This window comes from Patiria miniata, unplaced genomic scaffold, assembly GCF_015706575.1.
Source record: "Patiria miniata isolate m_02_andy unplaced genomic scaffold, ASM1570657v1 HiC_scaffold_20, whole genome shotgun sequence".
NCBI lineage: Eukaryota > Metazoa > Echinodermata > Asteroidea > Valvatida > Asterinidae > Patiria > Patiria miniata.
Window position 1 is genome coordinate 14,517,918 of NW_024037059.1, and position 23,643 is coordinate 14,541,560.

General features: G+C 40.2%; 1 protein-coding gene across 1 annotated transcript in view; it reads right to left on the bottom strand.

Moving 5' to 3' along the window:
- LOC119727498 (inverted formin-2-like) overlaps positions 1-23,643 on the bottom strand; it is a 67,405-nt gene that overhangs the window by 21,212 nt on the left and 22,550 nt on the right. The window contains exons 4-6 of the mRNA XM_038199385.1: positions 12,543-12,702; positions 8,861-8,894; positions 2,891-3,035 (exon numbers count right to left, since the gene is read on the bottom strand). Coding sequence (XP_038055313.1) covers positions 2,891-3,035; positions 8,861-8,894; positions 12,543-12,702 — 339 coding nt within the window. The remainder of the gene's footprint in view (positions 1-2,890; positions 3,036-8,860; positions 8,895-12,542; positions 12,703-23,643) is intronic.

A 23,643-nucleotide genomic window follows, 5' to 3' on the forward strand; every position in this document is an offset into this window, starting at 1 on the left:
TCACGCTCTAGTGATTTCCGCATGACTGAGCAAACAATTTGGTCCTGGGGAGAGCCAAGTCAATAAACAATGTGGGCATGAAAGGGTTAAGCGCTAAACCTCAAAGGGCCCCATGCAATGTAATTGTTTAATGCAGTCATTGAAAAAAAACCTTTGTGTCGCATTTAACATTATTTTCAATTTTTAATTTACCATTTCAAGGGTATTTTGGGGTTTCATGCTAATGCGAATTTCCATATTCATGAGCAAAAGTGTGATGTCATCTCAGGCAGAAACCTCACTGTTACAGTTATTTCAGCACCAAAAGTTGCAAGAATTTTTGGATATTTTGCTGTCGTAAATGTTGTGTTCTTTGGTGATTCGTTGTTGTGTCAGTACATGACAGTAGGGCAGTGAGCACACTTTTTCCACAGACGTTTTCAATTCTGAGCAAATATTTGAGTTCACAATAAACAAAAAACCCATAAAGTGAACAGTGTCTTCCTGAAATGACATCACAGCAACAGCGCCCGCACTTGTCTGGAAAAAAAACATGGACATTTGTAAATGTTTAAAGAAGTGCACTTTTCCATAAAATTAACCAAAAAGGGATATCAAAATAGTTTTTCATACGTCCAATATCGTCTTCAAACGATTCTCAAAGCATGTACCTTTATGAGAACAAATCCCAGCTCTGTTAATTTGGAACATAACACTACACGCCTTTAACTTAACTACCAACCACCGGACAGAGTAATGCCCCCCCCCCCCCGCAAAAAAAGGGGAAAAACGAAAGTTAGTAGAACCATTTCACACATTGTAATAATTAATCGTTCAATGTTCTCCTTCAATGTTCTTCTTCACCCCTCCCGTGATTTGTTTTTGTGTGTGCTAGATTTCGCAAACTTGTTTGTAAGTTGAACGAAACATGCATGACCGCACCGTTAGACAAATTATTTCTACACAATGACACATCCTACGCGTTTTCGGGAACAACCATACGTCATTACGTTTAAAAATAGCCAACATTGCAAAACATCGACAACTTCAAGTACATATTTGTGGTTCGATTGACCGAACATAGTCCATGTTGATGAATTCGGGGCAACGGACTTTAAGACAAGGATCGAAATAATTCAAACAGAGTAACAGATGGAAAATAATTTCTAAATGTTGAACTGTTAATGATTAAAACCGATTGGAATTTTATCTTGGTGACGTTATGTATAATAAAAAATAATCTCTAATTGGTAATTATTAAGAGTTGAGTGGAAATTTCTGAATTCAACTTTTGTCCACGGCTACAGACACACAATATACATTAAAACTGATGCGAGCTCATGCATCTCTGCATAACTTAAGTCAAGGTATATCTGTCACAGTCTTCCAAATGTAAAGCTGTACAATCATAATAACATACATGTACATACCCGGCATGCCCGGTGCCGACAAACGCCATTCTCTGGCCAATGTGCATGAACACACGGGCCAACTGGCCAGAGGCATCACAAATAACTTCATTATTCCTCTGCGAACATGACCCATTCCAAATCAAGCCTTCTCATAAAGAAATACTCCTGCAATCGAGTTCCCGCAAAGTTGAAGTTCATTTACACATGTATAGCTCTGCATGTATGATCCGCAATGCAGATACATATACACACATTTCAGTCCTCTAGTCTCTACCTTTGGCAAATTGACAGAAACTGCTCAACCATTTAGCGGCACTTCCTGCTTTTAAATACACGCGCATACAGCTCAGGCCAACCAACCGAATCGCCACCGCACCCAGCAAGCCCCAAACACCGCAGGATAATTTCTCTTTTTCTAATGAAAAAATAAAGAACTTCAAGTTTCCAAGAGATGCAGTCCCATGTGCCCTACGGCTTGCGGCTCAGAATTCCCCACCGCGACCAAAATTGATTGGGACATCGGCAACCTTAACAACCACTCCTGTGTTCGCTTCAAATACATCTCAAAACAGCTCATTCCTTGTATTCAAAATTAATAGGCCTATAAGTTCACGTTCTTGGTAAAAAAGCAAAACCACAATATCTGCGGTGAGTGCCGTGAATAGAGGAGGGGGCCCAGTTAAACTCAGTTTGTCGATTGTATCTTAGCATCTATGAAACGAATCAAGTATTGTATTGATTAGCATGATAATAATGACCCTTCTCATATCAACGCACTTTCAAATGCATTCCAGGTTTTTCGTGTTTGACCACCAACCGTTTGCATGCTACCAATTATGAAGGTTATATTAATTTCAGTGGGCGCTGACATATTGTACAACTTACAAGTTTGATAATTGACGAACCATATACGTTGTGGTAAAGGTCAACCGCGTTCGGATCGGCCGCACTGTGGTTAATTCAGCACGCCGTGCAAAATACTTACCGTAAAATGATATCTTTCTAGTTTTATAATAAAAGACACATGCACCACGGTTACCAATCCTTACTTCTTGAATGATCCCACATCAAGGGCGCTTTTTGCCTTTTTCAAGACATTTCATCGCTGGGTTAAAACAATTAAACAATTGTTTTTTTTATATACACATTTGTTTTACATCAAAAGAGTAACAGGCGAGATTCATGTGTGGCTTTAAAATGCCACAACTTCAATTGGTGCGGTTACGTTTGCATAAAAGTTACCCTTTCCACATCAATCACTTTGATTGTGAAGGAGCCTTGTTGGAATAAATTAATAAAGTCATCCTTACGAGCATCTCTCAATCCTTGAAGTCTCTGTGTAAGGCAATACAACCATCAGCACAGACTCAGGACACGCCCATGTTGCTCCATCATCCATCCCAGGCTATAAGAAATCTTGAGGGGAAAGAACACTGCCAAATTGATGGGCAGTAACAAATCAAGCTCTATAAACAGACACCTGTCTCAATCATTCTCACCTGTTTGTATATTGTGTTGAAGACATCCACGGGATTATTAAGATCGACATCCTGAGGTCCAGTAAACTGCTCATCATCGTTCACTTTGTTCTCATCAAACACGTCGAGCTGAACTAAGAGGTCTACATCCTCGGGCTCTGATTTCCTGTCAGGTCAAAGGAATGTCAAAGGTCAGGTACCAAAGGTCAAAGATCAAAGAATATAAATGACCCGCTGTAAGCAGAGTTTGACTCTGAAATCACATCACCAATAGCAACAATTTATCAAATGTGTAGGTGCAGCTTTAGCATTGGCAGTAATGGATGATTGATGTGTGGTTTGAATCTGTTAGAATCTTACAGCATCTTTGGGTTCTCGACTTCATTTTGTACCACCTTGGAGGTGGCATGCCAAAACTGGCATCTGAACTGGCACGTACTAACAGACCTTTAAAGGGAATGTACATCATTGGCTTTCGCTGTAATTTTCAGAAATGAACTAGTTGAGGGGGAGTATAATAGAACAAAATATTGTTACACTGACATGTTTGAAGTTTTGTGTCCGAAAATGCTTGAAAAACCAAGAAAAACAAAAATGTTCAAGTAGTCTGGTTCCCTGACTCCACTAAAGATGAAATGGATAAAGTTATAGATGCCGGAAAATTGTAAGGTAAGGGAACAAGTCTAGCTGGCCTGCACCCGTTCATGAACATGTAACCAATAGCAAACACAATTTGGACTGAAACAAATGGTAAATATGGAGCAGTAGTTGAAAAATAGTTAGGTTTTTCCAACAGTGGTCGGCCGACCACCGTTGGAAATGCATACAAAAATACCATTTTCTTGAAAATGACTTCACACCAGGTGCCATAATTTTACAGAATGCTTCAGACTGTCATTTACCAACATCCTAGTAAGTTATTTCGTAAAACCTTGGTAGCTTTATTTTTCGATGTTTGCAAATGTTGTATTTTCCCTTTAACTGTAAAATTATGCTTGTGTGAAACATTTACCACCAACAACATGCTGTAAAATTCAAACTTCAGATTGTACAATAATAGAATCATGACTGCACATTCCCTCAATGAACATGAAAAGTCACACAGGGCCGTATATGGTCTTCGTTGTACAGCTTCAAGTGCTAGCTTTGCGCTAGAATGATGGACGGTGGTCTGCAGCTTTGGAGACGTTTCTTGCCACAGAGCAGAAGTCAAGGCTTTGCTCACCCACGTGTTGGTTCATTATTGGTTAGTGCCCTCCCCCTTTGACATTTAGAAACACACGAACTGCAGACTAATACCCCCAGCTGATAGCAAGACACACGATGAAATATGGGAAAATATATTGAATTGGAGCTCGCACAAAATAGACGGCGAGATGACAATTATATTGGACTGTCAAAAGTGATCAGTCTGTATATCAATTTAGCTTTTTGTCTCATGCATTCTATTTTTACACATTAATATACTCTCTAAAAACTAAGTTGACATTTTTTTGTAGAGGAGAAATACATGTCTCAGCCATTGATGGAATAGCCATTGATATGGTTGAGAAAAGGCCCCAGCCATCCATATTTTGAAGACCATAATGACTTAAAGGGAATGTACATCATTGGCTTGTGCCGTAATTTTCAGAAATGAACTATTTGAGGGGTTAGTATAATAGATCAAATATTGTTACCCTGTCATGTTTGAAGTTTTGTGTTCGAAAGTGCTGGAAAAACCAAGAAAAACAAAAATGTTCAAGTAGTCTGGTTCCCTGACTCCACTAAAGATGAAATGGATCAATTTATAGATGCCGGAAAACTGTAAGGTAAGGGAACCAGTCTAGCTGGCCTGCACCCGTTCATGAACATGTAACCAATAGCAAACACAATTTGGACTGGAAAAAATGGTAAATTTGAAGCAGAAGTTGAAAAATAGTTAGGTTTTTCCAACGGTGGTCGGCCGACCACCGTTGGAAATTTATACAAAATACCACTTTTCTTGAAAATGACTTCACACCAGGTGCCATAATTTTACAGGATGTTTTAGACTGTCATTTACCAACATCCTAGTAAGATATTTTGTAAAAATGTGTTAGTTTTGTTTTTCGATGTTTGCAAATGTTGTATATTCTTTTTAAAACATTTTAACGTCAAAACTACACTGTGACTATACAACTATTTGGTTATTTCCGATGAGTCTTTCCGTATTTCCGATCGATTTCACATTCATCGTTTCACTTCATTTCTTTAGTTTGGTATTTCTTGGTCGTCTCACGGAATATAAAAGACAGTGGATACCAAGCAACACTACCGAGTATACAAAAATTCCTCTACGGTCACCGGCCTAAATTTAACCCTCGTCCAGCGCTCAATAACACCCCTAGCCTCAAGCACCGCAGACGTAACCCTCGCGACCTCCAGAAATTGACAGATATTCATGTCCGATTCTCCTGGAAGAGTTTCACGTCTCAAGGTCTCATCCATCATTTTATTGTGTTTCACCGAATTTTACAAAGGGAAAAGTACGCGAGCAGCAAGTAACAAAATGACAAGGTTAAGGTCATAAACAATGAGTGACTACATTTAAAGGCGAAAGTTTGTTTGGGTATTGTCTTGTTTTCTATTTTAAAGTCCAAAAAGGTTAATGGTTGTTTTAGCCTTCAACAAGTTCCAGCCAGCTCATAGCCACCTGCATCTGCCTTAAACTTAACTGTTCGGCTATTTAGTTTTCGCCCTTCAGATACACTGCTCAGTTTAGATGTACTATTTTTTTTAACTTAGACCTTATTTATAAACTCAACTTTCACAAGAACAATTGAAATCTGGAGGTCAGGGGCAATGGGGGTTTACGATAGTCACAATTTTAAGTGGTTGGCGAGTTTGTGAATCGTTCCGTCCCTCTGGAGACTGGGGAGGGTCATAAGTAACGGTGACCTCACACTAGCGACAGGTTGAGGCTAATTGCATCAACTGTTGAAATGTACATTGCGAATTACTGGGGAAATGATGGAATGTTAAATCACGCTGCAGGTGGAACCAGGTTGTCCCTGAAATACTTCGACATTCTAAATACATATGCCAATAAGAGTTCAGACTTCCTAATTTTCTTCATTCCGTCAATCTCGCTAATGCGAATGCAGACCGTGCCACACCAAGATTAGGTGCTTTGTTGAAATCGATGAGAGGAATCAATTTTAGTTTGAATTGTTTGAAACGACTACCTTAGAGTACTAATTGACTGATTAATTGAAAAATGTTATCGATCGCTACCATCCTCGCCAATGCATTTACACTTTCTAGGGAGCATGAAATCTTTTAAAAATGGACCACATTCTGCAGGTTGAGTGGATTTTTTGTCGGAGCTTGTTGCCCCTTTAAGTCAAAATAGGTTAAGTACGCAGAGGTTTTCCACACACTTGCATAAAGCGCCCTCTATGACATTAGAGCGCCCGAGTCTCGTGAAGTCGGGATTGCTTATACATGTATATCTCGAAAACGCTTTATTCGATGCTTTGCATTAGTGCCTTAAAAAAAACCTTATTTATCAAATTCAATACACTAGAATAAAAATCCGGAGAGTCACATGTGTTAGATCATCTGTTACCTTCGTAAGAAGGACTTTAAATCCCAGGTGTTAGGACTACATTCCAGCATTTTCGGAACCCAGGGTTCGGGGTACTAATGTACCTCCCCTTTGTTCACCGCCAAGAAAAAAATGTTCTAGAAAGTCCTCATGGGGAAAACGGTATGTTGATGACAGACCAACTTAAAGGGTATGTACCTCCATGGACAGCTTTTCCTATCCGTGCAGATAAAACACAGTCTGGTCGAAAATATCAGAATCAGTTGTCAAAATCTTACAACCTAATGAAACCAATCAACATCGATGCATGATGCATACACCTGTTTTAATATCTCATCATTATCCGTACAGACAAAATGATGACTACATTTGTACATTCTTATTCTGATCATCTGTTCAGACAGATTTTCCCGTTAAATGGCAACCTTCCGTGTTTGCAGACCCCAGGGTTTTGTCTTGTTTGCCAGCATGGCAAGGGACCTGAACGCAACAGGTCCCGGGCCGTGAAAGTGTTGAGAGTGATGCATTGATCTCTCACTTATACACAATCTCTCGCTCCTTTTACCAGACACAGCTTCTGGCAATTTCTAGCTTACCCTCAATAAAAAGGTGGGTCGGTGCCATTACCCCTACGTTTCGTATACATGTATAAAGGATAAGCAGTACAGTCTCCAGTGGTCATCAGAAAATGACAATGCAGGAATAAAGAGCTTCAAATTTCCGCTTTTTCCTAATTTTCTGTGGTAATTTTGTAGACATGGCTTGTCCGATCCTCTTTGCCCATGTCTGTCGAATGCCGAACTCTGCGACGCAAAAATCCTCACTTTCGCTGTACCGAAAAAGTGCAAAGGGAAACGAGGCAGAGACGTTGAAACCCCGCGCACAGTTGTGACAAAAACGCAGTGAAAGTACAAGTCCGAGCAACAGTTCCTGCGCGAATGTTTCGACCGTTGTTACTAATCTTTGGACAATTCATGGACTTACGACTCGAGTCTATGCCGAATTAGCAATGAAGTTTCCTGGTGGAATTCTGTATGTATGTACATGTATGTACAGTATGTATGTTCACAATTTTCCCCAGAAAATGTTCCTGTGAGAGCAAGATCTATGACCCCTAGTGACCCTTTGACATCACATACCCATTGTTTGGTAAACAAAGACGGGACCAGTGATTGAATGTACCATCAGAATATAATGATAATTGCACGGACGCTTCTGCCATCCGATCGTTTATTTGTCTAGAAGGCACGTGTGAAGCCTCCCAAACAATTGCCAAAAGATGGGTTCTATTTTGTCACGTTCGGCACGTTCCTTAACGAGGAAAGTGACCCCCTCGGAGCACCTCTGAGAGGTTTCGTTATGCTACGCCCTTGCCGTGGGGTACATGCGGAGATAATACGGAAAGTGGACAGAAATCAGCAGGGATGTCATTACCCTAGACTACCACCAGTCAGTGGGCGTGGTTGGAGGGGTGTCGGTGGGTGGACGACCTCCTCTCCAAACAACTATAGAGCATGAGCAATGAATGGGCTCTATGGAACAACAGATGTTTGTGGTGGGATATTTTGTTCCATTTGTACTGATTCTCCATGTAACCGGTAGCAGTATCACGCGTCTGTACAATAAGTTAGGCTGTATTTTATGATTATAATAAAGTCCACAGTACAAATATAACTCTATAAAAGTTTGGAATGATACTTGTGTAAGTTGTGTTACACATCTAACAGGTACTGGACGTGAAAATATATATAAAGATCAAATACGGTACGTCTAATGTGTACTTCCTGCTTCTGTTAAAAATATTGCATGAAATACAAGTTATATAGATAGACGTCCAGGCAAACAGATCGTCCCTGTTATGTATCAATGTAGCAAAGACTGGGGCCCAGGCTTGATAATTAGATACATTCCAGTCGAACAGGTGTGGAAATAATTGCATTCCGGAAATCCTATAAATATAAATACAGATGTATGTTCCCAATGCAATATTGCCAATCAACTCCTGTATTTATGAGGCGTACACAAATATAACTCATGGGTCAATGTCTTTTCGGAACTTCTAGTTGGAATAAGAAATGTTACCAGTTTTTGTATTCACGTGAAAATATGCGGGCTCCATAGTAACAAATCCTCAGTGCTAGTGCTACATGTACTACAGTTGCCACATATAACAAACATGTTGTAAGCAATTATGATCATAAAACGAACGCAAAAACGGTCACGCAAAAACGAACAGGCAAACAATGCGGTTCACAGTGTCATAGGCCAGTGAAAATAATAGGCTAATTTCCCAAGACGGGCCTAATTAACATTTTGAAAACATTCCGCCTAACAGTAACAGAAGTAAATTGTCGAAATAAAGTTGTAAACTTGTAATGAATGTGTTAAGATTTTCTGAAATAATCTCAACTTAAGTAACTCACCTGAGTGAAGTCAGTACATCCAGCAGTTTGAGTCCTGAATCGGGAAAAGAGCAAGAAGATTCCAACATTATTGTCAAGATCAAAGGAAACAATATTAAAACTCCCAGGACCTCGTCGGAATTAGTCAAATCTCCTGCTCTCAGAAAACCTCATCTTCAGCTTGGCATCCCAAAAATGTTTCCGAAGTTAAAATTCCAAGATTAGATCAGCGAAGGAGGAGTAAATGTAATAAGCAGCTCAGTTTGAGTTGCAAAGACGACTGGAAACTTCACAACGACTCAGTTGTTGTAACAGCGGGAGCGTTATCGGCGCATGTCGAGCTCCGATTGCGAAGCATGCGGGATCTGGCATTAATGTTCCCCGCTATGGCATGTGCTTTGTGTACCGTACCAACCACCGCTCTCCAGGAGTTGGGATTCTTGTGTTCTACCCCCACGGCAACTCGGAGGTCAGAGGGGGTTGGTTGGTCATTAGGGGCCGGTTGTTGGCCCTGTCACTGCCACCCTTCGCCAGCCATCCATCCACCGACAAGTGGTTCGGTTTGCTGGAATGTCAGGCTGGCTCCCGTCTAACTCGTTACCATGGTAACCGCCCGTGTATAACGCACCCACAGCTGACTAGGGTCAGACCCTGACCAGACATTACGTCCTTTATGACTGTTTTTGTTTGGGTGTTAAAAGAGGAATCTACCCCCCAAAAAAGGCTGTGCATAAAAAAGAGTTAACATTTCTTCCTTATAAACTAGACCAAAATCTTAAAATCTAATGAACACTCGAGATGAAAATAGTTTGTACAAGGAGGAGAAATGATTTTGCAATTCCCTCGGAAATCTTCAGCCTTAGATCTTGGATTTTTTGTCACCATAACAGACTCGTCAAAGCATTCCAATGGGAAAACACACTAATAATTCATTCTTCAATGGCATCAACAAAACACTTTGAACCACTTAAAATAACGCCACGTGCGCGTCGTCAACGGGCTGTTTATTATTTTGTTCCTTGATTTTTCCCTTGTCGATCGATTGATTATATATGTCCATAAATGGTGCTGTTGTGGATGATGTTTTCCTTTTGTTCTTAACTCTCGGTTTTATATTTCCTTTTGTAATATATAAAAACGGACGTTTTAGACGAAATCTGCTCATATTCTAGCTTGCGTTTGGGTTTGGTCTCGAAGGATTTCAACGCAATTTCTCCTTACGTTCTTGGCTTAAAGCTCGGGTTCTTTAAAGTTCAAGGAAACACACACAGCCTGAGGGTTGAAGTGGAATGAAATATTTCCGAACGACCTTGACTGAATCGCAGAGAATTTCCTCCACGATCGGCTGAGAGACAAATAGAAAGACAGTCTAGGATTTTTGTGAGACAGGTATTTTCATTAAATGTCAAGTAAGCTATTTGAAAGTGATTGTTTTCCATCTCATATAGCTTAGGGTGTTTATTTTCGAGGTGTACGTTTAGCCTTGCCCCCCGGCGCCCCCCCCCCCTCCCCCCCCCCAAAAAAACACAAAAAAGTGGAAATCAAAAGGAAGTGGCGATTGCCGCACCGCTTAACACTTTTCTTGATGACCAGGTGAGGTGCCTGATCAGCAAAATGAAGTGAAGCATGTGATTGTGTCTACTGGCTATCGTTACCATGATTGCTACTTCACATGAAGAGCCCCCCTGTAGACTGTAAACAGGTATATGGCAGGCGCAAGAATCAAGTGCTTCAGCCTTGTTTGGATTTCCATGTCATTTCTATTTCTTAGTGCTACTGGAATTGTTATATTTTTCAGTGAGCAAATCAGTGATTTAAATGAGAATTTAAAAGGTCCTTTTCTAAGCACCAACCGTGACAAATCAAAGCTTGGGTCAGGACCCCAACATTCTGGGGGATTCCGTAAGGACTATACCCTTTACCCTGCATCCATGACCCGTGTACGTGACGATACGCGCGTAATCCACCCGACTCTTCTCTAGGGAATATTGATAACCTTATTCCAGTTTATTGACAGTTTTATACGATATCAATTCGGGGGCCTGAGAGTCCGTGATAAAACGGCCTGAACTGATTTCGCCACAAAAAAAAGGAAGTTTCGATGATGGACTGCAATGATCGGGAGTGGACCTGTTGGCTCATTTATCACAGCTCACTGGATTTCCCCTGCCGTATGAGGACGCTATTCAACTTTCCAGCGAACATCTGAACACAAAGTACGGCTCTGTTGTTGTGTGACGTCTTCATCTACTACTACTAGTGTTTCATGAAAATTGCAGGTTTTTAATTGTAAAACATTTCAGTCTGTGGTTTTCAAGATGACTCAACCGATTGATAAACAGTATATCAGTGGGGGTCCAGTGGGATAAATTCCATCAGTTTTTGTTTGACCAAGTTTAGTCAAAACAGAAACATTTACTTATTTACAGTCATTGACTGTAAATAAGTGAGAATTCATTCCACTGAGGTAAACCCGACTAGCTACCAGACACAAGGAGAAAGTGTTACCAATATTTGGCATAACTGAAATAGTTTGATTTCAAAACATGTTTACAGGAAAATGTCGCAGATCGCACCGTCCTTGGTCGACTCGATCCACGTGTAGTAAAGGGGCGTAGCGCCATGACACCTAGCGTGATTCTCATTGTGATGGCGCCCTATCAAAATACCGTCCATTCAAACCATGAGGACCAACAACTCGGCTGTGTTACTTCCACTTCATCAGAGTTCAATGATGCCCCGACGAAAACAGTTCCAGTTTTGCCATGGTTTCCACACAACAGTAACAATTTTCGCGTGTGAAGGTACCTTCGGCACGATTAGAGTCTATTTACTCGCAGTTACAACTCATAAAATCGTGAATGCATTTTCACCATATTCAACAACTCTAAATAGAACATGTTTCTAGATATTGAATTCGTAAGGTACTGATGCGTGGTCTTCTTTCAAGGCGTGGGAGTGTCCGCATATTTGCAGTCACAGCAGGTGTAGGGCGGGGTGTCAATGCTACCCATACCTGTTTTTTTATGCTGATCAAAGCCTTTTGCTTATTTAATCTGAGATATTGACATTTTTTTACGAAGTACAATAGAAATCATGCGGGAACGGTACTTTTGTGGTATGTTTAACTTTTCTTTTTACAAACAACCTTTCACTGCATTCTTCAAATGTCTGAAATCGAATATAAATTTTTGAGGACGCAAACTCACCTCCAAACCTCATTGCTCAAAATCAATCTAAACATTTAAAATTTAACATCAAGGCCTATAACGTCCGGTTTCCACTGAAGTTGACATCTCTTTATGTCAATCATTCAATCGTTGACCGCGTCCCAGTTCCTTCAACAAACGGAGACAATGAAAAGATGTCCAGAAATACACGCATAAAATTTAAAACAACTTTGTTGAGCTTTCTTTAAATGGAGGAGTCCAACTCCAAGGTTGTCTTCACACTATTTTCTGGAACACAGACTAACTGCGGAAAAACTGAATGAGCGAAGTTGTATTTTGATTCAAGGTGCACATGTTGTGGGTTTTTGAAGATGAAAAAAGAACACTCAAAAAGTTGACAGCAAAAATATGAAATAATTTGTGCATGGGGTACTTTTTCATTGCCATTTTCCCTAATTTGTATTAATTAAACTGTATTGATTTGTGCAAAAGTGACCATGTTTTGAGATGGTGTTTAGATGAAGATAACTCACCTATGAGTTCATTTCGTAACCTGATCCTGTCTGGCAGGCTTTCCGTTGCTATGAGAACGCAGTTGATAAACGCCACCAACGTTGTCTTGTAAGACGTAACCTCTGACCTCTTCAGCTCATCCAAGACCAGACTGAACCGAAACCTCTGATCTTTGAGATTCTGTTGAGAAACAAAGTAAACAAACTGAGGAAATATTCTCGCAAAAGAACTTTGAACCCAACTTCGCCCTTTCCGACGCGGGAAAAAAATGTACATAACGTCTACGAAACTATTTTTTCAAATGATGATTACTCATGTTTGCGGCTCCGTCTTGCCCACCGTTTCTTTTTATGAGGAACTAAAAAGGCGACTCAACGATTTTTCTTTGATACCAAAAATTACATACCACAAGAACACCAAAACACATTTTCAGTATCAAAGATAACATTTCCGCAGCTACAAGGAAGTTCTCGATTCCAATTTGTTAGATTTTCTTTTTACCGGTTGACAAATAGTGCCGTGTGTTAAAGGTTAAACCTCCAGGCTTTACGCCTAGGATTTACTTGTCAAGTCTTACTCAGAAGCCAGTAGGATCAGTGGCCTAAAATTGAGTTATGGAAGGATACAATGGAACTCAAACGTATAGAGAAGACAATAAATAAGCGGTGAAAGTGGTATAAAACTGATGGAGAAACACACGTTCCACTTTGATTTTTATATGCACCGCTTTAGGAAGTGCAAATATAAACTGCATATATGTAAAATTACTTCCGAATAAACACTCGTGAACTTCAGCTGCATTAATAGATTTAAAATAATTAAGAATTACATCCAAATACAGTCTAATTACTGAGATTTAGCTTGCTGCAATATCATGCAACGCTACGATACCAAAATAGTGCGATTTCATGGCATTGATGGTAGACATTGAACCCGAGTAGAGAGACAGACACACCCCCAGAAAATGACGTCAAAACATGAGTAACGCCAGCCACCTCAAATAATGAATACATTCATGCAAATGTCGCGTGCACATTCAATTTATTTTCCTGGGTCTCAGGTTTTGTGCTTGAGTCAACACAGCAGGTTTTTCTTAGCATTGTTGATGGGATTTTCCCATACCCCATTCAGTCGCATACTGAGCCCTGGATGTCACACGTTTGGAGGTTATACGTCTATTAAACCCATTTTCGTGACACAGACACATCACAACAAGAAACTTTTATACGTGTCCTCGTTTTTGGTACATGGTGGAGATTTGTTATACCGCCCTCTTGTGAGAACTCGCTGGCAGCTAGTCTTGAAACAAGAAGTCATTTCCTTTTAAGTTCGAAGCGGCACTGGCCGAAAAAAGAGCCACTGTCTGTAGAGTGTGTATATTAGTTGGCAGTCTTGTCAGCAGACTAGTCCTACTCCACACTCTTTCTTTCGAGACAGAAAGACACTACCGTTTTTTGTAATCATTGCTTAATTTGCTTTTTACTGTTTAAATGAGTGGCACTGCACTGCTTATGATGGCAGTATTACGAAATACAATGGATCTGAAAAGTCCAAAACAATTCGTTGAAGACAACCCTCACAATCACAAGAGAAACCTAGTGGGCACAGCACTATACCTCAAGTCTTGGCACCAATTATACATGAAACTGAATGTAGGGAGGAAGGCACACAACCTCATGCAGGCCACGGTAATTACAAATCATCCCACTGGCACACAACCACTGATTCAAATCATCATTACATTCCCAAAGAAACCGACTTATTGTGTCTCTATACGGTCTCTAATAAACACTAACATCATCATTCAATAATATTGATCTACTCCTATTTGTCCAAAAATCCACAGAGACCGACAAAATCTTAAGCCCCCTCTCGTCTCGCCTCCTGGCTTTTGTCCATCGCACACCGACCAGGGAAATTGGACCTAATTGGGTACCCGGGATCGGGTCTCAAATCAAGGGGAGATTCCAGACTGTTTGCGCGGTGGTTCTTCATCTTAATCCCCGGTCTTTTTCTCCTCTTTTGCTGTTAGTGTCCTCAGTCGGCCACCCCTATGGTTCCTCTTTGACATGCTAAGTCGACCGTCCTTGGTTTTTCTCACACGTTTCTCTTCTAGTTAGGATCTTAGGATCATTCGTTGGCCTCAGGGCATTCTTGAAGTCCTTTGTGAAGGTGTTGGCGATCGTTATGTAGGTATTAGCTCGTGATTATCGAGAGAACACTTCGAATTTCATTGCTTTGAAGTCTGGGCGACATAATGTGATAAATTATAACATGTGAAATACATACAATAATGCATATTTTTCAGTAAAGAATACGGTTTGTAATCAAAGGATGGAAAGTGTTTTTATAGCAATGTTATGATTTGCAGCCTGGCTTAAAACAACTCAAGAATTGACATATACCATTACAATACTGAAGCTTTGAAATCGAATAGTAATAAAGGTTTGCTGTTATTTCATTCAGGTACATCATGGTCCACAATTATACATGTACATTAGTGTAATGTGGAGAGATTAGACAAAACAGACATATACACACACACAAAACTGTCCCATATGATTTTATGCTGGTAATCATGGCAGGTGATTATAAATCGATGTAGGGGGGCTATTTTTTTCCCGCCAAAAGAACCGAATCTGTGTCATTCCATGACAAAGTCTATGATGTCACTCATAACTCTTTTCATGTTGCCAACCCTCACAGGAAAAAGAAATTATCGCTCGACAAATGGGTGATAATCCCGTACTTATATTTCCTAATCCCGGTTGAACCCTGAGGGGTGATGTGGGGTCGGCTAGAAAGGACTCTTACACCCCTCTAACTACTGACGTAAATATCTGCAAACGAGTAAACATTTATGACAATGAGAACACTCCAAACGGCGCCTCCGACTGGAGCGAATTGTGTCAGGGATTCACCAGGTATGCCATAGGTCTACATAGTTCGGCCTCTGTGCATTGTGTGCTCGTGCTCAAGTCTAGTCCAAAACGGTGTTGTCACAAGAGACCACTTCAAATTTTTGGAGGAAATCAGGAATATTTCTCTGGCAATATGCTAACATCGACGGTATGCACTTTTATTGACGCTTTGCCCAAAGGCACTTACGTTTAAACAGACATAAGGGACAAATGTTTTCCTTCAGGTAAGGCTTCGTATTCAAAACAAGCTTCGTTTAATTAAAAAGATGACAAACAACTTTGTAGGGTTTCGCTCAACAATTTGAAGGATTTCACATCTCATTAGAGGACCTAGGCCACTGGTACGTGGTGAAATGTAGCTTAAAAGTCAATGTTTTTATGACCTTCCAATCGAATCCATGGACTACGAAATATAGCATAATTAGAAATATATACTGAGCGTAAGGTGAACGACCGATCATCTTTCTAATCATTTTATTATTTTTCCCCATCAATTACTTTATTCAGACAACTTTTACAAAGGAGAGACTTCCTCCAAAATAACAACATTTTAGATCAAAGAAACCGATATCAACGGGGAATAAAGCAGATAAAACGGCTGAGTGAAGAACAGAGAAAATCTCTACGCTAGCAATAACACCATTCATATATCAGGATTTACTTTGGTGGCACTTTTCACATAATATCCCATTGAACTTCAGTAATCCATCGCCACAAATCCCACGGCCAACGCGGGGGGAAGTTTTGCCTCCCGCAGGCTGACAATATTCAATGGGGAACTAAAAAAGGGGCTGAGAAAGAAAAAGGGGAACGGCATAGGGGCTATACCAAGCTGTCTGAAATGAAATAAATCACTTTCAGAATACGAGAAACTGTGGCTGCTTAAGACAGTTGCGCATTGGGTTTGTGTTGTACAAAATGTGAATTGTCCAATGATAAAATGGTATCAGCGTATTAAAAACGGCTGGGCAATATATCAAACATTGGGAACTCGTGACAAGGAAAAAGTTGTGCTTTTGACAATCTTTTGTGCCTGCGGTTTTCTTGTATAGGGGGCTAGGGAAGTTGCTCCCGATAACCGTAGGCCTACCAATTTATTTTCAAGTTGTCTGATTGTCATCATGATTTATGCAACATTAATTACTCCTTACCCTACCTTAAAAAAAGGTAAGCGACAGGTGTGATATTTGAATGTTACAATACAATGTCAGTGCTGGTAATGTTTACATTAATGATGGCCTGCTATTCTACCTAGACAAGGATGAGAATTGAATGCAACATCAAATATCAATTAATTATCGTTACAAGTACGATTGAATTGTCTGACACGGGGTGGTTCTACTTTCTGGGGAGGGTTTTCCTGCGACGACCTGGTATGTGGCGGTTAAGCCTCCATGAGACAACCACTTCAGAAATTCTATGCAACGGATTTTTTTAGGTCAATATTTTCGAGAGAGGTAGCATACCGCATAGCAAATGTAATGTAGAATTACTAGTCAAGGATTGCAAGTTTGCAAGTTTAAAGCTCAATCATCCTTTGTAAATATAAAAAATGGGTCGGAAGTTTCCATATTTAAGTGGGGCAACGATTAATAGGATATACAAAATGGGTACAAAACCCCGGAAGGTACCGTATGAGGTTTTACCTTTTTATTAAAAAGCACCTGAATAGCACAATATGTTATTCAACGCCGCGTGGGCCACTGACATCAATTAAACCATGCAGTTCATGGGACAGGATTTCAATTACGACGGGTCATTGTTGTAACACTGTAATAACTTTGCAAAATCGGTTCTATTTTTCCTTAGAACTCCGCGAAATAAAATTTACAAAGTGGGTCCCCCCAAAAAACTCCAAAATACAGGGATATTGATTTTCCGGAAGTTCATACCAATACTCAACTTGTAAGTTTAACCGATGCGGTTTATGTCAAAGAGGATATTCCATGGCGTAAACTTTGGCTTTTAAAGGCATTTTGACATGATTAACCATTAGTTAGCTATGTATTTTCGCACTATAGACACTTTCTTCTATAATCCTCTTAAAGTTAGCACAACCGTGTCTATGTAAAACGAAAATCCACCTCATATTCAGCCCAAGCGGTCTCCTGCTAGACTTTTTATTTGCAAAATGAACAAAGGCTTGTCACAACTTATTACTGCAAATCCAAGAGTAGCTGAATACACTGTGAAAAGGTTATCCACAGAATTTTGAATCGCGCCCGTGGCCCTCTGTAAAGGTTGTTAAACTGTTTGTTAAACTGGTCTAGGGGCTTGACTGTTACACCCTATGAGATACGATCTGAGATTGGTCCTGATACGATTCTGATAGGAAAATGAAAACATTCCTTTCATTATTCCTTCAAAGTTTGCAGGAAGCTTGACTATACAGATTCATTTTCGTGTACTTTCGTCTGCTGCCCGTGTTATTTTCATGTGTAAATGTATTTAACTATTGTGTAGGGAGAATTGGCCAACCACAGACTAGGAATTGCTTATATTACAAGGCCAGAATATCGTTGTGTTTAACTAGCTGTATCCAGAGAGGGAAAAACAAAACAAAAAACGGGCTTTAGTGAAAGCTCAGATGCCCTCCAAAATCATCTGAACAGGTGTAAACACGCGTAGGTCCGTAATGAAAGGACCAATTTGTGGTCGTATTCATTCCAGATGCCTAATCTATACAAGGATGGTTTAATTGGATATTGGTTTAGCCAAGACAGACAATAGGACACCCATCTCATCCTAGGAATGCATCCCGTGTATCTCTTTGCTCCTCCTGAGCTGTACTGCCTGCCTCCCCGGCGCCTGAGCAAACACGGAGACTGCAGTAATTACAGATGATGCGGCTCCAGGGATGAGGCGCTCAGTCTCCGTCTATTGATTCGAGATGCTGCAGTGTGGGTTTTTGTCACTGTCAAGGTCAACGTGTAAAATGGGATGTTTTGGCGGTGGGGTGATTTGGAAAATGGTGGGCTTTATGAAGGCGAGCGTGCATGACCTTGATCATGCTGAACACTTAATGGATACCGGATTCAGGGGGGGGGGAAATATGTAAAAGAGCAAATTTTTCATTTTGCTGCGCTGGAATCCGCCCTGGAAATCCAAAATGCCACTAAGAATGCCACATAAAGAAATACATATCCCAAAATTGTGGACAAATTTAAAGATGGAGCGCATGGCATGTATGTGTTGGTAAACATTTAAGATTTTTACTGATAGACTGATTGATTGAATTCAAAAACATAAACTGGTAAATAATCCGACACACCAGTAACATGTACTTTCACTATCAGAAAACATGATTTTGGCTCTCGACAGTTTTTTTTTCAATAATCCCATGAACACGCGCGCTACCTTTAATTGAAAGTGACTCATAGTTCTTTGACTAAGTGAAATGAGTGATGTTCTGTCGAGGCAATCACAGCGGAGGATGGGCCCACTGGAGAATATTCTTATGAATGGACGAACGTGACGAAAATAAGACACCACGTGACCAAAACACACGACTCTGCGACTGGTCAATGATATTATTAATCAATGCAGACGGGGTTTTTTTAAGTACGGTATTTTTGCTACTGTTGGCGCACCGTAGATTAACTGAAATGGATTTTGATGAGCTACTGGGCAGTGCCTCACTTTAATACGTGAAAATAAACTGTCGAGAGACGAAATCATGTTTTCTGATAGAAGTACAGCAGGTTACTGGTGTGTCAGATTATTGGCCAGTATATGTTTTTTTTTTAAATCGATCAATCAATCAATCAGTCAAAAATCTTAAATGTTTACCAACACATACATGCCATGCAAAATGAAGGATGTGCTCTTTTACATAAATTTGATTTGGCAGTATCCCTATCTTATCAAGACCAACGTTTTGCTGAAATGTCAAATTCTAACTTAGTGAAGAAAGATTTATTACATAATCATTTCAATTTCCATTGTGAAAAAAAATGGCGAGAAGCACGAGAGTTACAATTGGACATTCAGGCTATACCCGCATATAAAGCTAGCTTTTCGGTCTATCTATAGATATCGACCTCTCTGTTATACTTGCTGTTTACACGGTAAACCATTTCAGCAAAACGCTGGTCTTGATAAGATAAGGATAAATTGCCAAATCAAATTTGTGTTCCTCACACCATATGTCTGCACTCTGCACCTTTTGGAATGAAACTAAGACAAATTCTGGCCGATTTGCAGTGATACCATTTGACAAATCCCGTTAAAAATACTCACAATTTTCGGCCCCTTTAAATCAATTGGAACGATATGCATACACCCAGCATGAGGCGATTCCAATTTTGAAATTGCCACGCTGTAGGTGCTGACTCACAGGCTTATTATACTTCACTACACACACCAGTCCCCAGACAAATCTACCTGATAATGTCGGATAAATATTAAGTTTCTGACTCATGACGCCCAAATATAGTACATTACGTACGCCATCTGTTCAGTTTTCTGCAGACATCATAAAAGGCAAAACTGCCTAGCGGTGCGTGTCTAAGGCAATGCAATTATGTGTATAATGCAATTTGGTGTCAAATTTACCATTTTAGATATGTTCTTTGGATTAAAATAAGCAGGCCAACAACGTGCAATGAATCTCACTGTCGTAATAAGCACTTGCAGTGCGAACCTAGGCTATACTGCTACATAAGGTTCAGTTCAAACTCATCACTGAGTATATATTTGTTTTCAAATTGCAAATACCCATGTAAGGTTAAAAGCTTAAAGTTCGTTGATAATATAAAACAACTGTCATTCCACATAGCTTATAGTTAAGAATTGAAGTAAGATATCGGTGCGCCTTTAAAGGCGCCGAATTAGATTTAGAATTGATAAACACATACGTGTAAATGTTTTTGGACCACTTTTCTTAATTTGTTCCTTTCCATCTTTATTAAATGAAGTGTTTGTTATTATTTGTGATTAATTGCCACTGGCAATCCTTTCTTGTATCGATTGTATGTGCTTCCTCGTTGTGCATAACGCCAGCAGGGTCTATTTGAAGTGTGTTGTGCTGACGTCACGTGTCTGTCGCGCCCGTCTTGTCCGTAGCCTTTGGTGCTATCGTACCCCGATGGTAACAAACAACCAAGGGTTGCATGTTGTGTTTTGCCGAAATATTGCTCTCTATAATTATTTATTTTTTAGGCGTTGGCCAATGTAGGTACGCCATAATCCAACTCACCTCTGTATATAATATAATTTGACATCCAATATTTTCATATAATTTAATAGGCCCATTGACATGCCCAGGTACTAAGTAAAGGTATTTATTGTTCAAGGTAAATGGACAGGCTCACTGAGGTATCATTATAAGCTTTTCAAAAAGAAAGGCATGACGACGTAAAAATAAAACAAAAAGATGGAGGACGGACGGGCCAATCAAGCAAAAATCTATACCAAAATTGTTTCGATATTATCTAACGACGAATTTTAAAGATAAAAATTGAGTTTCTGGAACACATGGGGGGGGGGGGGAATGGAGAAAAAAAATTGAGTGGAATAATGTAAGATGTTGAGTTGAATGATTCACCATTTTATACAAAGGGAATACATTATTCGAATTATATAAGTAGGAAAACCGCCGTCTGCCGAAAGACAATGGCAGTTTACTTGGAAAATGACTATCCCAGGGTACTGTTTTTTGTTTTTCAGAAACTGACAAGGAATGCTCTAAGCTAATTGGCGAAGAAGCAGACCACCAAAGTGAGCTAAGGAGCCGTGCCTAATCGCGTTATGCCCTTCATATGAGGCGGGGATGCGGAGGTATATCGCCCCGGGCGATAGGCCTAGGCACTAGGTCTGCTTCCTACCGATAACTCGCATGATTAAGATATGATTTGCAAGGCGTATACCAACCGAAGGCAATTATATGCTCCATACTGGTAAATAACCCACATCAACTTACGGCGTGTTACTGTGTAAACTCACCAGACTTATTAGCAGCTCAAAAGTGCAGTCCTTCCAGACATACCACCAAACTAAACCCAGTGACTTCTTAATCATTTAATCAAGTTGGCCACTTGGGAAACGGTGAACTCCTCCTAAATACTGCCAGAGCTCAATTCCCTACCACCTCGACAAATCCGAGACAAACAACATTATTGCTCCATTAATGTTTATTATGCATATCAAATTGGAGTTAAAATAGTGAGCCGTAAATATTTGCAACATGCGCTTCACGCATGGCAGTAATATCCAGTTTGCCGAGGATTCGGAATAATTCACAAGTCACAATACCTGAGCCTTAAACAGTTTATGAAAGCTGAACAAATAATTGGAGACACAATAGCACCGGACCGTTTTCACTTAAGAATAAGTCTGAAAAATACTGGGTTGTAAGGTGATGCAGCACTGACAATGTGAATCTCGTTAGACCTCTTGCTAAACCTTCCATTAAAGCGTGTTGTAGGCATGCCTCAACAATCACCTGAATTTTAAAATCACCAAAATGCTTGACACTTTATTTTAACATGACTTCAAGCCAAACTGACGGCATTCTGTGAGCTAGGCAAGCCTGGACAGTTTGCCGGGAGGCCTTCGGTGTGTTTTCTGCCTGACTGGACTGATTCGAGAGAGCAGGGCAGAAAATGCGTTTGACTTTGCAGAAAGCAGCCAGGTAAATTCGTCAGTCTCGTGGAAAAGCAGGGGAAAATTTGCCATGGTAGTGGGGTAATGATATGCGGTCCTTGAACTTCCCATGAACCTTGAACTATAAACGCCCCGTTTTCCACAATTACATATTGTATTGCTCAGCAATACAATATGTATTGGGGGGATTCCTTCTATTTGTCAGGATTCAATGCTGCACAGGAACGCCAACACAATGGTTCCTCTGACAAACCTTATGAAGAGAGTCGTTTGGGACTCAGTCTAACCCCAAACGGGGGGAGGAAAGCGAGAAATTTCATGAAAGAAGTTTTGCGAGTGACGTTCAAAGGTTTCTGCATCCAGCCATTATAATTTACTGAGCTTTCATTGGTCATTTTCCTTCGCACTCCATACCTGACGATGACAATCTATGTAGGACCGTAACGACACACTGAAAAATTGCCTGGGTTAATTTTACCCAAGAAAGGGTGAAAACTGCAACTACCCAAACTTGGGTTTGTTCTGTAATCAATTGTTTGGGATAGAATTTTTAACCAAAATTTGTGGTAAAAAAGACCGGATTTAATTTGGTCTTGTATGACTACAACTTTTTGTTGAATTTAACAGAAATTCTAACCCGAACAATTGGTTATAGAAAAGCAAACCCAATTTTGGGTAGATGGAGTTTTCACCCTTTCTTAGGTAAAATTAACCCAGGCAATTTTTCAGTGCAGACATATCGCAGAACCATGATGATTAGCCTAAGGAATATCAATTTCGTTAGGTATGCTCAGTAACAATTTAATTCAGTGATAACTAATAAGTTAATGCTACTTTTTGAAACCAAAGCACATCAAATCTACTACTACATGTAGCACCGCACGTAGTAGGGGTACCACCCCTAGATCGCACCAGACGAGGACATAAGGCGTGCGAAGTTATCTCACACGTTGGTGATAAATCCCATACACTTGCAGTGCATGCTTGGCCATTGATGGGCAATGAGCTGCCCTTGGGCCTTCCTGTCAACTCCAAAAGTCCGGACAATAGGCCTCCCACCGGACCCCAAGGCCAAAACATTCCGGCTGGAATATTACCTGGCGTCTGCTGGTCGCATCGGTTGACCGGTCTCTGGCAAAAAATCATTATGATTTCTGAGCTACAGGTAAAAAAATGATAAATTGCTTCCTGGTCTGAAGGATATAATCAGCAGGAAGTTGAGTAATTAGCTCAGTTTTTTTGGGTGAAGATTGTTTGCTTTATCTTATATTCCGTGTAACGGTCACAAAGGCCCTCTGTTGGCAAATGTGGACTACGTGTACTCGGCAAATATACGGATGACAGTTTCTGGTTTTGGTAACTGGTGATGTTGTCGAGTTAGGTCAGTTTGCATCAATTCGAACCGTTCATTTTGATTTCTGTACTTTCGTTCTTTTGAACCAAACACACAATTATCAAAAGAAACCAGATAAAGGACTGCAAAAACCACAGAAATTCTGACAAACACCCGATTTGGCCTCGCACAAGTTGTTTTGAATCAAATTCCAATAATTGGAAAACTAATGATGAAGGTGAACTTGGGCGGACCTAACACGCT